The sequence below is a fragment of the Ahaetulla prasina genome, chromosome 2 (assembly GCF_028640845.1).
Source record: "Ahaetulla prasina isolate Xishuangbanna chromosome 2, ASM2864084v1, whole genome shotgun sequence".
Lineage (NCBI taxonomy): Eukaryota > Metazoa > Chordata > Lepidosauria > Squamata > Colubridae > Ahaetulla > Ahaetulla prasina.
In genome coordinates, this window is record NC_080540.1 from 83,003,901 (window position 1) to 83,022,337 (window position 18,437).

Below are 18,437 nucleotides of genomic sequence, written 5' to 3' on the forward strand. Positions count from 1 at the left end.
AAGAAATACTTACAATGACCAGGAAGGAACAGTGAGACAGAATTTCCCTACTCTGTCACTACCCTTTCATGGTGCTTTGAGGTTGTTGGGACCTGGATGGGGGACAACAGAATTCAAATGAACTATGGCAAGACTGAATGGCTTTGGGCGCATGGATCCTCGGGATCTGGGTTTTTGTCATTCTTAGTTCTGGATGGGGTTGCATTAGGGGTTCGTACCCAGTTTGTAATTTAGGGGTTCCCCTGGACTCATGTCTCCTGTTCAAAGAGCAGGTGGCAGGTATAATTGGGAGAGTTTTGCGCAGCTCCGGTTTGTGCACCAGTTGCAACTTTTCAAGGCTCATGACTCAGTTAGGATAAAGTCCTAATCACCTCTCGGACTATCGCAATGGGGATATCCTTGAAATCCATTTAGAAGTTTCAGCTGGGGTAAAGTATGGCAGTGAGAGAGGGCTTTGGGGCCCCTCACACGACCCATATTATACCTCTGCTCCGTGAACTTCACTGGCTACTGGTCTGCTTCTGAGTTCAGTTCAAGATGTTGGTTACGACCTTTAAATCCTTAATTACATAGGTCCAGACTACATGGTGAACCATTTTGTTCCACTAGGCAAGCCTGTCCTACTTGTGCCAGCAGAAAGGTTCTACTACGGATCCTATTGGTCGAAGAACTCTTGACTTTTGGGATCTAGAAAAAGAAAGCCTTCTCTGCCATGGTGCCTGCCCTTTAGAATAGAAGGCATTGAAGTCCACAGGTCTTAAAGTTGCCAAGGTTGGAGACCACTGCTTTAGAATATCCTCCTCTTTGGTAAGATCTGCTCCCACAGTCTTATCCTTCCACAAGAACCTGAAGACCTGACTCTGCCCATTGGGCTGGGGACCAAATGGGGAAGTTCCATAGTGAAGGTGGCTGTTGGATTGATGGCAGTCTCCCCCTCCCCCTCTCTTGTTCTCTGCTCTTCACCCAGCCATCTTTCTGTTAACATATTGATATATTCATGTTTTCATCTCCATTGTTTCTTTTATTATTCCATTATTTTACTTGTGTTTTATTTCCACTCTTTTAATTTCTTCCTGTTTATTGTTGTAAGTCTCCTAGAGTAGCCCCGCGGTGAGATAGGCAGCAAATAACTTTAACAAATAAACAAACAAAAATAAATAATTTGATAACCCAGAATGGTTTACCACTGGAAAAGGAGTCAGATGGGACTGATTCTATTGCTATACTTGTTCAATTTCTATACTGAATATATCATATGGGCTTTGGGTCCAGAAGAGGAAAAATCAGTGGAAACAACATCGAAATTGAGATAGGTAGACATCACTACATTGGTTGCAGAAACTAAGAATGACTTAAGAGCAGTCATTTTAAAAACAAAGACAAGCAAAATCAGGAGAGTGAAAAGGAGGCTTTCCCTGAATGTTAAGAAAACAAGTTATGTCAGGTGGAAAACATGAACCATTTAAGATGAGCAAAGTGACAATAGAAGTAGTTGATAATTACTAGATTAAACAAGATGACTGATACTGGGGGAAGGTGAGGGGAAATCATATAGCAGAAGGCAATATTTGTGAGACAGAACCCTCATGGACAACTTCCCAGATAGGGTGTTGCTGTTTCTTTTGGTCAGCTTGCCTGGCGATGGGAGGTGCTCTAGATTTAGGCAATTTAAAACTACCCAAGGACAAATCTAGTTGACCAGATTGCAGTTTATAGATCACACTGCTTTCCCCAAGGCTGCCAAAGGGTCACAATTCCTTCCGACCATTAAACAGGATGCAAAAGTTTTCTTCTGCCTCTAATGCAACCTCAATGATAATTCAGTCTTTCAGAGAATGTTACCTTTTTATGGTTTCTTTGATAAGAGGCTTCGCCTTCCCATTCATTGTATGTGTCTCTGGATGTTTGTTTTCATATAGATTTGTCATCAGATTGCAGGTCTTGTCTCTCATCTCATGTGATAGAGACGTTTCTCTGGCATCTGGCCTTATTCGCCGACATTTGAGCAACCTCTGATAAGCTGTCCGGAAGTCCCTATTCAGTGCAGCATACAAAATGGGGTTCAGAGCTGAGTTGGCATAACCCAGCCATATGACAACAGTCAGCAGCGGGTCACATACTGCACCCATCACACCTCGGTATGTGAACACAGTAAAATAGGGAAACCAGCATATAATGAAGGCTCCCATCACAGCTGCAAGGGTCACAGTGGCTTTGTGTTCTTTCACTGTGGGCAATATAGTTCTGACGGTCTTGCAACAAGTGCTGTTGTTGATCCTCTTAGCTTGTTCCCTGGCTATTTTAAATATCCGGTAATAGGTGATGCACATGATAATTAAGGGGAGGTAGAAAGTTAGCAGGCCATCCACCAGAACATATGTTGCATTGACCTCCAATTTGCACTCTTGCTTCCCGTTCAATTGATTCTGGTTCTGGATAGTTGTGTCATTGGTATTCCATCCCAAACTGATGGGTAAGAAAGAAACCATAAGGGACACTACCCAGATAAGAATCAAAGCTACAACGACTCGTAAAGGAGTGACCACAGTGCTGTAGCGGAGGGGTGCTGTAATAGCATAATAGCGATCCAGGCTAATGACGAAGAGATTGAGAATGGAAGCAGTGCATAGCATGACGTCCAAGCTAACGTAGACATTGCAGAAAGTAATGTTCATGAGCCACTCATGGGAGGAGATCTCATAGAGGGCCGAGAAGGGTAAGACCAGTAAGCCTAGTAGCAGGTCTGTGAAAGCCAACGAGACGATGAAACAATTAGTTAGGCTGCGAAGCCGCCGACTGAGATAGACAGCCAAGCATACCATCACATTACCACACACAGTCACAACAATGAGAACAGTGAGAGCAGCTCCAATCAGCACCTTTTCCAAAAGGCAGAGAGAACCATCTGTAACGTTTGTGGAATTCATGCTGGCTTCACAAAGTAATATCACTTTTCCTCCATGCAGACTCCCGTGACAGCTGCCACACAGAAACTTAGGAAGAATCCAGTCCAACTATTTTCTTTCACCCATCTCACAATCGGTTCCCATGTTACAAGCCAATGGGATAGTATCAGAAAGACAGCTGGGTCTGAATGATTGGCTAACAATCAGATGCCTTCTCCCATGAGCACAGTGAAACAAATTGAATCCTGCTCATTTTTCCCCAGAGGAATCTTTGCTTGGTTAATACTTACAAAAAAGACTGGAATATTCACTAAAAATGTTCTTATAAATGCACAATAAATTTTGAGATAATAGTTTATCATTATTTATCAATCCATGATTGCTAAATGTAATATCCACATTTAGCGGCAGTATACATCTGAGAACAAGCTACACAGAAAGGCTGTTGCTTTTACACACTGATTTGTAGATTTCCTGGAAGTATTTGTTTTGCTTCTGTTTAATCTGGTTGCAATAAAGCTCCTTTCTTTCTTCAGATTTCTTTGGTTTGGTTCGCAGCTGCTTGTTTTTCATCACTCTAAGTTTCTTCTTTTCAGTGAGATTATTAATGCAGCATATGTTGCTTGATTTTTTTTAGTAACCAAATATTGCTCCATAGATCACTTCAAAGAACGACTAGAAAAGTCCTGGATGTTTAATTCTTTTTAGCAATGTTTCTATTTAAAATTCCTCAAAGTAAGTGGAAGTAGTTGAAGATTAGAAGGACATATTTCATGCCTTTCCTTGATAGAATCTGGAAGGAAGAATTAAGAATTAAGTGATTTAAACAGAAGACATAAAAATGCCTTATAATAAGTAGCTACATGTGTACAGATGAGTAAATTCATCTTCCTTCCTGGAAGGAGTATATACTTATACATTTACACATATATCCATATATATTTATGTATGTGCATAAAATATTGTACCAAAACTATCTGCTGAGTCTGGCAGAGTTCTTTCTCTTTCAGGATATTAAGGAGCAATGTATTTTCAGGTAGAGAAATTTAGGAACCTCAGAGATTATTTTAACTAAGAATGCCAGCAATTGAACACATTTAAAGTGGGAGATCCTCCCTAAATGACCTGAGATATATCTTAGGAATTTATTTTATGGACATCTGAGTAATTATTTACAGGGATTTTTTCCTTAAAAACCTCAAGCCACATCAGAGCTACTACTACTACTACTACTACTACAACACATAAATAGACAAACTAATAATTTACCCAGGTATATAGTGACCAGATTTTAACATTGGTAAAGTGGGACACCATTGACCGGGGGGGTGTGTGTGTTTCTAATTTTTTTAGTACCGGTTCTGTGGGCGTGGCTTATTTTGGGGTGTGGCTTGGTGGTCATGTGACTGGGTGGGCATGGCTAGCTGGTCATGTGACTGGGTGGGCGAGCCTAGCTGCTCATGTGACCTGGTGGCCCTGGCTATGGGCATAGAAATTACTCAGAGGGCTAAAAAAAGTAATTTCTGACCGGTCCTCGCACTTATGACCATCCTCACATTTATGCCCATTGCAGCATTTTTAACAACCATGTCACTCATTTCACAACTGCTTCTCTTCACCATGGTTACAAGATAGGGTGCAAAATGTAAAATGTGAGGACAGTTGTAGGTGTGAGGACCAGTCAAAAGCGTGAGGACAGGTCAAAAATAACTTTTTCTGCCCTCTGAGTAGTCCCTATGCACAAAATGCTGCAACAGGCATAAATGATGATCGGTCATAAGTGTGAGGACTGGTCAAAAGTGTGAGAACCTGTCAGAAATCACTTTTTTCAGCCGTCTGGGTAGTCCCTATGCACATAGGGACTGCAGAGGACTGAAAAAGTGATTTCTGACAGGTTCTCGACTTTGATCAGTCCTCACACTTATGACCATCCTCACATTTATCCCTGTTGCAGCATCTTTAATAACCATGTCACTCATGTCACAACTGCGGTGCTTCATGTGACCGGGTGGGCATGTCCAGGTGGTCATGTGACATAGCTTCTTTGCCCTAATGACTGTTTGCTGCAATGTTCTTAAGTGTGAAAAAAGAGTCATAAGTCACTTTTTCAGTGCCATGCTTGTTAAACCAATTACCAGAACAAATCCATTCTCCCTCCCTCTTTCTCTCCATCTCTATCTCCCCCTTTCTCTCTTTCTCTCCTTAATCTCTTTCTCCCTCTTTCTCTTTCTCTCCATCTTTCTCCCCCTTTTCTCTTCTTCATCTTTCTCCCCCTTCTATCCTTCATCTCTCTTTCTCTCCTTCATCATTTTCTGCCCCCCTCTTTTTCTCCATCACTCTTTCTCCAGATGGGGTAGAGTAGGCTGGCGCTGTGTGGGTGGGAGGCGGCCGCAGGACAGTCCTGCTGGGTGGGCAGCAGGCTGAAGCGATTGACACATGCTTCACGGCCCAGTCCAGGCGTGGAGACCTTCCTCCTCCTGCGGGAACCGAGCGACACCCCGCGCGCCCACCTTGCTACGAGGGCTCGGCTGCTCCCCGCTGTCGGGACAGGCTTGAGTGGGCTGACCAGTATTCTAAGTGCAGAATGGGCAACTCGCTGCAGCCTTCTCGCCATAGGACAAGAATTGCTCTAATATTGAAGAAATAGTGGAACAGAATCATTAAAGATGCCAAAGGAGGGACAAAATGAAACGTGAATGTCAAAAATTAAAACAATGTTTTAATTATTTCAAATAAGTTGAATTGCTGAATTGTCCTGTGGTGAGTTGTTCTGCGGTGAGTTGGCTGTGGCGAGTTCAGTATGGCAAATTGGCTGCAGCAAGTTGTCCCATTCTGCACTTGAAATACTGGTCAACCCAATACAAAAAAATAAATAAATGTTGAGACTTTGGAAATAGTTCAAAAAGGAGCAACAACAAAAAAATGATTAGGGGCCTAGAAGCTAAAATATATGAAGAAGGATTGCAGGAACTGGGTATACTTAGTCTAGTGAAAAGAAGGACCAGGGGGTGATAGGATAGCAGTCTCCCAATACTTAAAAGCTTCCACAAGGAAGAGGGCCCAACTTATTTACCAAAGCACCTAAAGGCAGGACAAAAAAAACAAAAACATATGGATGGGAACTAACCAAGGAGAGAACCAACCTTAAACTAGGGAGAAAATTCCTGGGAATAATTAACCAGTGGAAGAAATTGCCTTGAGAAGTTGTAAGTGCCCCATCACCAGATGCTTTTAAAAAGAAATAGTATAGGTCTCCTGCAAGAGCAGGGGGTTGGATTAGATGACCTCCAAGTCCCTTCCAACTCTGTTCTGTTACTTACCAGCACCATGAACATACATCAGATGGTAGTCTGGTTTCTACTTACCAAATATGTCAGTTTAATAAGAAAGAGGAACATGATTTCCTGAAACTATTGCCCCCTCTCCAAAGCTTCTCTTCTCTTTCGTTTCTCCTTCCCAACGGCTTACCTCCTCGGCTGCCTTCCACATTATCACCCTCTTGTTCTTCCCGGTTCCGGCCCCTCCCATACCCTCCAGCTCACCCTCCAGCAGGCACTTGAGCTGGGCCAAAGCAGACTGCGCCCGCGAAGGGCTGCGTTGCCCCAGGACAAATGGGGGCCGTAAGAACTGGTTGCACCACATGGCTCTGAAGGAAAGCGCCACACAGACAAAGTGAGAAGACAACAGCTGACTGGCGAGCGCTTCCTGTCAAAAGAGGCGTGGACTGAGCAGCCAATCAGAGAACAGAAAAGGCTTCTTTCCCTCCAGCCGCACCAATCAGCAGCAGAATTTATTTAAAGAGGCAAGGGAAACTTTTCGGGAGAAAAAATGATATTTTGACACTCTAAAGCGGAGCAGAAATTGAACTGAAATTGGTATGGAGCGGAATGAAAAGTAGCCAGATGGGTTATTTGAACAAGTAAGGCAGGCCTAACAGGAAAGAAAATAAAGAAACCTGAGAGCTTGCTTAAGTTAAGTTAAAATCGGGACTTTTTTAGAACGCCGCGGAATGCGGGACAAATTTTTAAAAAGCGGGACTGTCCCGCCAAAAGTGGGACGTCTGGTCACTATACCCAGGTATCACTGTATGGTTTGAGAGACACTACATCAGTGTAGTTACTAACAATTAACTCATCATTGGGAAGAAACAGTAGAAGAGATGGGGGGGGGGAAAGAACTCATGGTTTTCAATATTAAGCATGTGAAAATATAAATGCTTTTTTAAAATCAGGATCAGAATCTGCAGGGCAGGTAGATACGAAGGAAAAAAAGATGGCAGGTTTCACAGAATCAGTGCAAAGTTTTTGTACGTATGGTTTAATATTTTTGCTTTTCTCTAGTGTTGGAAGAAATATCCTTTTGAGTTCAGTTCCAAGTGGGGAGAAAGACACTGGAAACATGGTGGCTGATTGGAAAGATGATTTTTAATGGTGGACAGAAACACATGGTTTGAGGTCCTGGGCAAAAAAGACACATGGAGTGGAGAGACGGATATATTTATACAGTCTCTTGGGCTCTGCCTTAGAGTTTCCTGTTCCTGTACAAGAAATGTACCCCATTGGCTGTCAGACTCCCAGGGAGTGGGGGTCTTAGTTAACTTTGTAGGCTGTGTGTGTCCCAGGCTTGGTTGAGTCTTGCTGGGTGATGTAATCTTCCCAGGTACCATGTGGTGAGATGGGTAGAGGGCTAACCCTATCATGTCCTGAGGGCCATGTCTTAATCCCATCACTCTGGAGCTAAAGGAGGGGGCAGGGAGCTGCAGGAAGCTGCTTTGTCTCTCCTTTTCTCATCCAGGGAAATATAATATTCTGCCTCTTTAATATTTCCTAGAATATTTCATTCTTCTAGGAGGGGGGTGGGTGTTAACCTCCTATACTAGTGTAGAATGAAATTTCCAGGAAGGCTAGATTATTGGAAACAGATGTAGGCTGCCAAATATATATATATAGCTGCAATAGTTTTTGCCCCTAAAATCCATAGAAATCTGTGTTTTTGATCCATAGTCCTTTAAATTGGATGAAGTTCATATGAAAACTACATTGTTATGAAAAGTACATATGACATTTCACAGAATTCATTGTTGGGGTTTCAACCAACGCGTTTTTAAAATCATACATTTACGACTTTTTTTTCTTTTCCCCCCTGACTGAATATGCTGCAATGTGCAGTAAAAAGTATCTTATTATGAAGAATATTCATAATTCAACATGAGGTTGTAAGGAATAATTCCTGATTATTGTGGAATTTGATGGCAAGGAGAAAAAATTATTTTGGTAGTAGTTCCATTTTTAAAAAAAAAAAGCCATGGAGCCAACCACTTATCTAGAAAACTAATAAACATTATCATGCAATTACTATAACAAGAGACAGAAGACGAAAACTCCATTTAGATGTTCTTACTCCTGGAACAATAAATGCTCAAATAATCTTGTTCTCTGTAGGCATTGTATGTTCACTGGAGCTTTTTGCAAGAAAAAAGCCTACAATGTGCTGAATATATGTAGGATTCCACATGAGCCAAGAAACCGATAATGCATAATACAGTCTCCTGACTTCATAGAAGCCATAGATTTCTTGTCCTCCTGTGTAGATAATCAAGCCAAATGTGTGAAGACTGCAGGGAGCCAATATCACAAGAACGCGATGGATGGAATTATCTGAAGTGCTGTTATTTTGAGCACTCCAGGTAGAATAATGTCTGAATTGGTCTAATGAGATGAAGAAAGCATTAGAACTAAGGTTATCTTTCCCAGGAACTCCTTCTTCTCTTCCAAGAGATATTTGCCTGTAAGCCCACGTTAGCCAATGAATACCCTACTCCCTTCTCATCTCCTCACTAGAATGGTTTACGTAAATTGGGTCAATTTTTCTCCCTTTTTGTGGTACAGCTCTCATGGTGCAATAACCTGCAGGATGTTAGGGTTCTGATATCTACCTTAAGACATAGGAATTCAAAGATAAATATAGGGTAAAAAAGAAGACCGAGAGAGAAAGAACTAGATAGATAGATAGATAGATAGATAGATAGATAGATAGATAGATAGATAGATAGTGTATGTGTGTGTATAGGTGTATGTATGTATACACACACACATATATTCTCCTGTCCTAATGTTCCCTTTAACTGTATTCATTTTATGTATTAAATTCATGTTTATACTTATATATATTATCTAATACGTACTCAACAAATAAATAAATAAATAAATAAAAATATTCTTCCTTATCCATTTCTACAAAGCTCAATATGCAGTCTGTGTTGCATTTTTACACTGATGTAAAGTGTAAAATCCCTGTGGATTGGTTGCTTTATCAGCATATTTGTTGATAAGATGTTATACATTAGAGAACCTGAGGACATCTTATCGTTGCGTTGCTTGTTTTTGTGCCTTAGTTTGCTGACTGGCTGTAACCCCGAAGAGCATTACTTACCCTTCAACAGTACTGTGCAGGGCTTTGGTTCAGGGTTCTAGGTCTCCATTTCATCCCTGTCTCCATATGTTCTTCCTTTTCCATTTCTACAAAACTCAGTATGCAGTCTGTGTTGGCCTGTTATTACTACTATTGCTACTACATATGATCTATGTAAAAGTCCTTCCTTCCTTCCTTCCTTCCTTCCTTCCTTCCTTCCTTCCTTCCTTCCTTCCTTCCTTCCTTCCTTCCTTCCTTCCTTCTAGATAATATTCATGTAGCTACTATATTAGTCCAAAATTAATGGTTAACCCCACTCCATATTTTAGAAGCCTTCAGACCTCCTCTGCTTACTATTAAATTGTTTCAGTGTTCTACCAAAGCTAGAAACCGTTTTGACATGCATCGGTGAGGTTGGTATTAGTGATTGTTATAGTTAATATAAGACCTCAAAGCTAGTTTTCTTGTTTGATGGAGTGAGATGCCCCCCCCCAATAATAAGGATCAATTGGCAGCTTCCCCTAAAGCAGGGTTTAAGATTGCTAAACCTTAAACCTAGTTTAACAAATGATAATGGTATAACCCAAGCAAATAAGCCCTATTATGGTTTATATAAAGGCTAAGAATGCCTGGCTGGCTACAATGTGCTATTAAATAATAGCACACTGTATTGTTTAGCTTAAACTAACCTGGGTTTCTGCCACTGTAATGGCAGCTTCCCTGAGATGTTTAAACAAAACAATGATTTTGTTTAGATCTTTATTTAGTTCTTGAACAGGTAAGGTGAGGGGAAATCATGCAGCAGAAAACAGGGTTGGTGGACAGCTTCCCAAATGGGGTGTTGCCAGTTCTTTGGTTGGCTTGTCTGACAATGGGAGCCACACAATCCATGCTTCGTCTGTCGTGCTACTGAATTGTAGTAAAATTTGGATCCTGCTCCTTTGCCCTCCCAAATGGGCTGCTTGCTATGTTGTCAAAGTCAAGAAATGTCACCCCTTTGAATTAATTGGAATCCGTGTAAGGAATATCAAATCTTAAAATGGCCTGGAAGGATTGTATCTTCCAATGTTCTCTTCCTCATCTCCTCCCAACTTTACTGATCTAGAAAAAGCCAAGTGAAAACTAACACACAGCCAAAACTAGGACATTGTATGTGATAAAGAAATACAAAAATAATTCCTTTATAAGAGTCAAAAGCCCCCCTTTTTTCTTTTTGGTGCCTTCAAGTCAGTGCTGATTCCTGGCAACTGCCTAAACAAGTCCTTGCAGTTTTTGTGGCAAGATATCAAAAGTGGTTTGCCATTGACTCCTTCCCAGGGCTGAGTGAGAGTAACTGGCCCAATGTCACCAAGTTGTATAGGACTAAAAGTCACGGTTTACTGGTTTTTATAGTCTGTTGGTATCAACAAACTGATACCAAACTGAAAGCCATTTTACTGTTGCAGAAACATTCCTTTATTACAATGCAATAGTATCTGAGCCAATCAAATGCTCTAGAAATCTTCCAAGACTGAACAGTTTGCGTGATAAAAACAGGTGAAATTGGCATCAAATGGGAACATGACTTGCGAATGAAAGTTGAGAAAAGTTTGTCTTTCCTTTTCAGAATATAATTAAATTCCAGTCTAATTCAGAAACTGACCTTTCTGTGATATTTGTCCAGGCCTCCAATAACAACATGAACATGAAATAAAAAAGGGTTGAATTATTTTTCTCTCCTTTTCTTTCTTTTATGTAGCCACCCGTCTTATGTCAAACTCTGAGTGGCTCCCAATCAACAATTAAAACGTCTTCAATAAGTGCAAGTCTATTAAAAACTATAAATGTTAAAAACCTGACAACATGCTTTTTGGAGGGCATTTCAGAAGAAAAAGTACACTGCTAGTTTTGAATTGTAATTCATGTATTGTGTTAGGAAGCTGCCAAATATATTGTTAAAGACAGACTGGCCCTGAAAATCAAGGCTCCATCTTTATTTTATTTATTTATTTATTTATTTTTGTCACAACATCATACAAAAAGATTATATAGTATATACACATATAAACATATATAGGAAGAAGAAAAGAAAAACAATAGGACAGGAACAGTAGGCACGTTTGTGCGCTTATGCACGCCCCCTTATGGTCCTCTTAGGAATGGGGTGAGGTCAATAGTAGAAAGTTTTTGGTTAAAGCTATTAGGATTATGGGAAGAGACCACAGAGTCAGGTAAAGTATTCCAAGCACTGATGATTCTGTTGCAGAAGTCATATTTTCTGCAATCTAGATTAAAGCGGTTTACATTAAGTTTAAATCTATTGGTTGCCCTTGTATTATTGCAATTAAAGCTGAAGTAGTCTTTGACAGGAAGGACATTACAATAGATGATTCTGTGAGTTAAACTTAGGTCTTGTCGAAGGCGACGGAGTTCCAAGTTTTCTAAGCCTAGGATTTCAAGTCTGGTGGGATAAGGTATTTTGTTGTTTTCAGAGGAATGGAGAACTCTTCTTGTAAAATATTTCTGGACACGTTCAATTGTATTGATGTCAGAGATGTGGTGAGGGTTCCAAACAGGTGAGCTGTATTCTAGAATTGGTCTAGCAAATGTTTTATATGCTCTGGTTAGTAGTGTGGTGTTTTGGAAAAGAAGCTACAAAATTAGGTTTACAACTCTTAGAGCTTTTTGCTATGTAGTTGCAGTGGGCTTTGGCACTTAGATCATTTGACATGAAAACTCCAAGGTCTTTAACGGGATGGGGTCGTCTGTAAGGTAATGTCCATCTAGTATGTACTTAGTTTTAGAGTTCTTTTTCCTATATGTAAGACTGAGCATTTGCTGGTTGAAATTTGGAGCTGCCAATTTTAGACCAAGCGGTTAGATGGTCAAGGTCGTTTTGAATGATAGAAGTGTTGTCTGTGGTGTTAAATAGTTTGACATCGTCAGCAAAGAGAACACAATTACTTGAGATATGGTCACAAAGATCATTAATGTATAGAATAAAGAGTGTTGGTCCAAGGACGCTGCCTTGAGGAACGCCACTCTTGACAGGAACAGGATTTGATAAAGCATTGCCAATTTTGACCACTTGTTGTCTGTTAGACAGAAAAGCAGATATCCATTTGTGGAGGGGTCCTGAGATGCCATAGGATGTTAGTTTAAGGAGAAGTTTATCGTGTACTACTGAGTCAAAAGCTTTGCAGAAGTCTATGTAGATTGCATCTATTGATTTGCCTTGATCTAGATTTGAAGTCCATATGTTTTTGCAGTGGAGAAGTTGTAAGTTACATGATAACTTTCTCCTGAAACCAAATTGTTTGTTGGAGAGTAGGTTGTTAGTTTCTAAGTGTGAGGTAATGGATTGATTGATGATAGATTCCATGACTTTGCAGGTGACGCAGCAAAGGGAGATCGGTCTGTAGTTTTCGACTAAGCTGGGGTCTCCTTTTTTGAAGATGGGGATGACTGTGGCTAGTGACCAAAGTTTGGGAAGAGAACTGGTAGTGAAAGCTTTATCAAAGATAATACTTAGGGGTTCAGCTATATTAATGGAAAGTTTTTAAGAAATATGCACATAGACCATCAGGTCCAATAGAAAGCGATGGTTTTAAGTTGTGAAGAGCTTTACCAACGTTGTCTTCTGTGAAATCTATATGAGTTAAATCATCATAGTCATTGCTGGTTCGTTTGTGGAATGTTGGATATGTGTTATCGGAGTTAACAAAAACTGAGCCAAAGAAAATGTTGAAGAGGTTTGCTTTGACTGTTTCGTCATTGCATTCTTTGTTGTTAGAATCTTTTAGTGGTGGGATGGATCTTGAATCTTTAAGTTTACTGTTGACAAAATTATAAAAGGCACGATTGGAATTTGTGCGTAGAAGGTTTTCTTCTTGCTTGGTGTGGTAATTTGTGCATTCAGTTTTATTTGGTTGCATATGTTTCTGTAGCGGTTTCTGAAGTTTGTAACATAGCCTTTTTGTTTCTTTTCAGAGGATTTTTTTTGATTGAAGCTTTTTTATTGATATGGGTAGTTTGTTTTTCTTGGACATGGTAGTCATTCGTGGTACATATAATTTAATGACTCTATTGATTTCAAGTAGGAAGATTCTATAGAGGTCATCAGCGGTTATGCAGGTTGCAAACAGATTTTGCCAGTTCAGAAGTGAAAGATCGTTGTTTATAAGGTCGTAATTGGCTTTCTTGAAGTTGTAGTTGGGAGTTCTGGTGTTATGACGATTTAAGTATGGACGTATATTGAGACGAAAATCAATCATGCAGTGGTCACTGTTTGAAAAAGGTTCTTTAATTTGTAGTCCGTAAATTGAGTTTGGATTGTTGCAGAAGATGAGGTCAAGGCAGTTGTTGAGTCTTGTATTGTTAGTTATCTTCTTTTGGCAGAGGTAAAGAGAAGCCTCCCCCACCTCTCTTTTTTAATTATTATTTTTTAATTAGAGAAGCCTCTCTTGATTGACACTCAGGCATGAGATTTTTCAAGCAAAAAGGTGGTAGTGAATTGTTTTCTTTCACTCTTAATTTTGATAATATTACCCACATTGCTTGAGGGTGAGGCCACAGAAGTTTTATCTTCTGCTGATTGTGTATATTTGTGTCCTTCAAGTCAGTATTGATTTCTGGCAATTGCCTGGACTAGTCCTTGCAGTTTTCTTGGGAAGATTTTGGAAGTGGTTTGCCACTACCTGCTTCCCAGGGATGAGAGAGAGACACTGACTGAAGATCACCCAGCTGACATTCATGCCTAGAAGTTACAGCCATTCGGTTTCTACCTTAATTCCTTAATCATTATACCAAACCAGCTCACCTAATGATTTTAGCTTATCTATTATCTAATGCGCATATCACCTAATTACTATGATGTTGAGTTGGCTTTGAATTGGGAAGCAAGAGACTAAGTACCTTTCTCCAATGTTCAGCTGAAGTGTCATTAACCCATCCTTGAATGGGCAAAAAACTTTGAATTTGCAGTCCCTTTGACTGATCTCCTTCCTACTCTTTTGGTCTCTCTTCCCACTCACTACAGGCATTTGACTTTTCTTTAGCGTAATAGGTGATAAAGCCTAAGAGATTTTATATCTCTTGAAGCTGTTTTTCAAAGCTATTAGAGTAAGTGGGGGGAGGAAGAGAGATTCATTTAGAGTTGTAAATGAATCTCTTGAATCAAATTCAAAAGATTAATTACATTTATATCACTTGTGGGTTGGGAGTGAGATGAAGGCATGAACTCCATGGAGACCCAGCTGGGAAAAAAATGGTTGCCAGGGCATGTTTGTGCCATGCCATGCCTAGAGACAAGTGGGGGCAAGTCCTAATTCTTGAGACACTGGAATGATGTATAATGTCAACAGCCATCCTCATCATACCCTGCATTTAGCATAATCACTGACAGATCCTGTCCCTCTTGGATTGAAACTGAATGTAGCCCATTCTATCGTCTTCATCCTCTTCTCAGTCCCAGAAGAAGAAAGGAAAATGGTGATCTTTTTGGGAAATTGGCCATTCTGAAGTGAAAACGTTTTTTCCATTGTACTAAATGTCTAAAGAAGGGAATTTCCAGGAATGAGGGGAAGAATTGTTCCTATCATCCAGGAAACTCTGTCAAGCTTTCCGCTCAATTGAGTAAGATGTCTTTTTTCAGAAAAAGTTACAAACTTTGCTATTTTTAGAGCTTTGTCTGTAATAATTTGAGGGACCAGATGATCCTTATAAGCACTCATGGCAGGTACATCCTGAAAGAACTCAAAAATGTCAAGATGATGCCTGTACTTGTTGTGATCAAACCCACCCATTTTGATGCTTGGGCATGGCCACCAACTTGACTTTTTAAACATCCCTATGGATGTTCCTGACCAACAGTTCCACATTACAAAGCTCTGCATATGTACAACTTGGATGTGTGTAAGACATGAACATTGTAAAAATAGCATGCAGGACTTGTGTAGGCCAATGCATGCTTTTCCATGCTGCACTGGGAAAAGGGAAAACGCTGTTTCTGAGCAAGTTATTTTTAAAGATTGTAGCCTAAAATATCTTGAAATAATTTTTACGATAGGGAGACTAGATTCTGTTTACAAAACTATTATAGCTGTTTTATAAATCAGTGATTAGTGGGACCTGCAAGGTAAATAGAAATATTCTGAAGATGTACCAGCAGAGATCCTGTACAATGGTATGTACAAACCATTTAGGAGTGTCTAAAGAAACAGAGCAGTTAATAATGTATTATCTATTAGATTACTTTGCTGATCAATTAGATCACCAAACCAAAAAAGAAATGTATTTACAAAAATAAATGGAATGACCTGTGCAATAAACAGGTTATCTCTGGATGAGGCTTCTGCACTAGTTCAAAACAGGCTCCTGACCTAACTGATTAGATGCTGTTAGCTTGTGTGGAGAGCCAATTACTTTTCCTCTCTGACTCTGCTCTTTTATTTGATGCAGGTGCATATCTATTTTTTTTCTGGAACTATCAAGAATAGACAGTTCATTCTCCAGTTGGCAGGAAATGTCCTACCTTCCTGCCTCTTAGCTCAAGCAACTGACTCACAGTTATGGATCAGCACAAGAAATGGATGCAGGTGTTATTCCCTGCCCTGTCAGTACTTGTTTGGGATGCTTTTGCATGCAATTTTTTGCACATAGGGGAAGCATGCTAAATCTGTAATCAGGGAAACTCAAACTGCACTAAAAGATGGAGTAAAGCAGCAGAAAGTGAGCCAGTTTGGGCAATATCCTTATGCCTGTCATCCAGAGCTGGATTTCAACAGGTTCTGACCAGTTCTGGAGAACCGGTAGTGGAAATTTTGAGTAGTTCGGAGAACCGGTAAATACCACCTCTGACTAACCCCATTGCCATCTATTCTCTGCCTCCCGAGTCCCAGCTGATCTGGAGGAAATGGGGATTTCCCCTGGAGTGGGAAGCGAATGGAAATTTTACAGTATCCTTCCCTAGCCACACCCACTAATCCACACTCACCAACCCACACCCCCAAGCCATGCCACACCCACCAAGCCACGCCCACAGAACCACTAGTAAAAATTTTGAATCTCACCACTGTTGTCATCTGTTTGGGTTATCAGCTATTTGTGCTGATCCAGGCAGTTAAAAAACCGCCCCTTCCCCTCAGCCTGTCACCTCTCCAATTTGGGCAGCTGATCCCTGGACTAGGAGGTTTGGCCAGGGGACACAAGGGTCAAGTTCTGACAGATGGTTAGGCCCAGAGGCATTTGTCATGATCGTTACTAATGATAGGAGTTTGTGATGGCTGGTGCCATGGGGAAAAGGCAGCCTTCTTTACGTTGGAAATGAGAAATGTCCTCACCAATTACAAGCCAGGCAGAGGCAACTGGAATTTATGCTGGTTTTCTATTGATTTATAAATGGAGAAGAGCATTTTAACTGAGCCATGGAAAAGAACTTAATTTTACCCTTGCAGTTTTCCTCTGGGCCATTGTACTTAATTGCAAGAATCTGCACATAAATAACAAGGCAGCCTAGATTCATTCTGCAGCTTCATTTAAAAATGCAGCTTCTAGAAAGGTTCTGTAGTATTTAGGAATTCCTTCTCCTTTCATTTGCTAGAGCAGTAAGCAACCAATCTTAATGATATTAGGAAGTCCATCTGGTTGCAAAGCGGCCAATATCATACTATTACACCTCCAGACGCTTTTAAGTGCAGTGAAGTGATGACACTAAGTAGTTTGAGTGTTTCCCTTTTTAAAATAAACCTTCCTCTTTGCACAGTTTCCTTGTACAACAGCATGTTTGTGGGTGGGAAAGAACTGAGCTGAAAATCTATTTTTTATTTTTTCATGGGAGTTTGAGATTATGATTGCTTTTGTTTATCCAGAAACTGCAGGAGATGAAGGGTTGGGATAACTGTGGCATGGCATAGTTTGCATTCTTGTAGAAACATCCCAGAAAAAAAATGCTGACGTTGCTGCTAAAAAAAACTCTACATGAATGTGTCTATGAAGTTACTAGGAACCAAGCTCAACTCAAAGCAGTCTTTAGTCAAGCAAAAAAAACAAAAACAAAAAAACAGTTGGAGGTATGGGGCTCCAATTGGCAGATGGGTATCTCGGCATATTTCTCTTTCCTGAACATCTGCGATGAAAATCTCTAGAAGTAATTTTCAAATTGCCGTAGGGTAACTTTAGTGAAAGAAATAGTAATGTAGAAGAACAAGTGAAAGTTCTTGTGACCCATTCACAAAGTTTTGCATCATCCTGTGAGATGGCCATATGTTATAAATTTTCATTAATCTCCCAAATATTACCTAGTTTGGGTAATGAAATGTCTACAAGGAAACTAGCAAGCTTAGAGAGCACCAAGGAGTCCTCACGTCAACCCTGAGCTACAAATATTCTTCTTTATTATAACAGACGTAGAAAAATGAAGACATTTTGCAAAGGAAAAAAGCTGTAAAATTAAATTGATTAAATTTAATCAAATATAAGGTACAAAATTAAAAGAAAAAAATGCTTTAAAGATACGAGGCAGCTGAGACAAAATAGATGTCATAAAAATTCAGAAAAGTCAAATAGGGTATCCAAATGTTAGAAAAGGCAGTCATGAATCATACGAAGATTTTCTGATTCCTTCTATTTTATTTATTTATTTATTTATTTTGTCACAACATCATACAAAAAGATTATATAGTATATACACATATAAACATATATAGGAAGAAGAAAAGAAAAACAATAGGACAGGAACGGTAGGCACGTTTGTGCGCTTATGCACGCCCCTTATGGTCCTCTTAGGAATGGGGTGAGGTCAATAGTAGAAAGTTTTTGGTTAAAGCTGTTAGGATTATGGGAAGAGACCACAGAGTCAGGTAAAGTATTCCAAGCACTGATGATTCTGTTGCAGAAGTCGTATTTTCTGCAATCTAGATTAAAGCGGTTTACATTAAGTTTAAATCTATTGGTTGCCCTTGTATTATTGCAATTAAAGCTGAAGTAGTCTTTGACAGGAAGGACATTACAATAGATGATTCTGTGAGCTAAACTTAGGTCTTGTCGGCGACGGAGTCCCAAGTTTTCTAAGCCTAGGATTTCAAGTCTGGTGGGATAAGGTATTTTGTTGTTTTCAGAGGAATGGAGAACTCTTCTTGTAAA

General features: G+C 40.0%; 1 protein-coding gene across 8 annotated transcripts in view; it reads right to left on the bottom strand.

The window, feature by feature from the left end:
- Window positions 1-18,437, bottom strand: part of HRH2 (histamine receptor H2) — a 47,370-nt gene that overhangs the window by 14,099 nt on the left and 14,834 nt on the right. For 6 of the 8 annotated variants that reach the window (XR_009153735.1, XR_009153736.1, XR_009153737.1 and 3 more), the window contains one exon: window positions 1,843-3,699. Coding sequence is in view for 5 of the 8 variants with exons in the window: in XM_058171599.1 (XP_058027582.1) it covers window positions 1,843-2,927 (1,085 nt within the window). In the remaining 3 variants the exon portion in view is untranslated. Of the gene's footprint in view, window positions 1-1,842; window positions 3,700-6,271; window positions 6,567-18,437 lie in introns of those variants that run through there. The other 2 variants (XM_058171602.1, XM_058171601.1) reach the window with 2 other exon arrangements.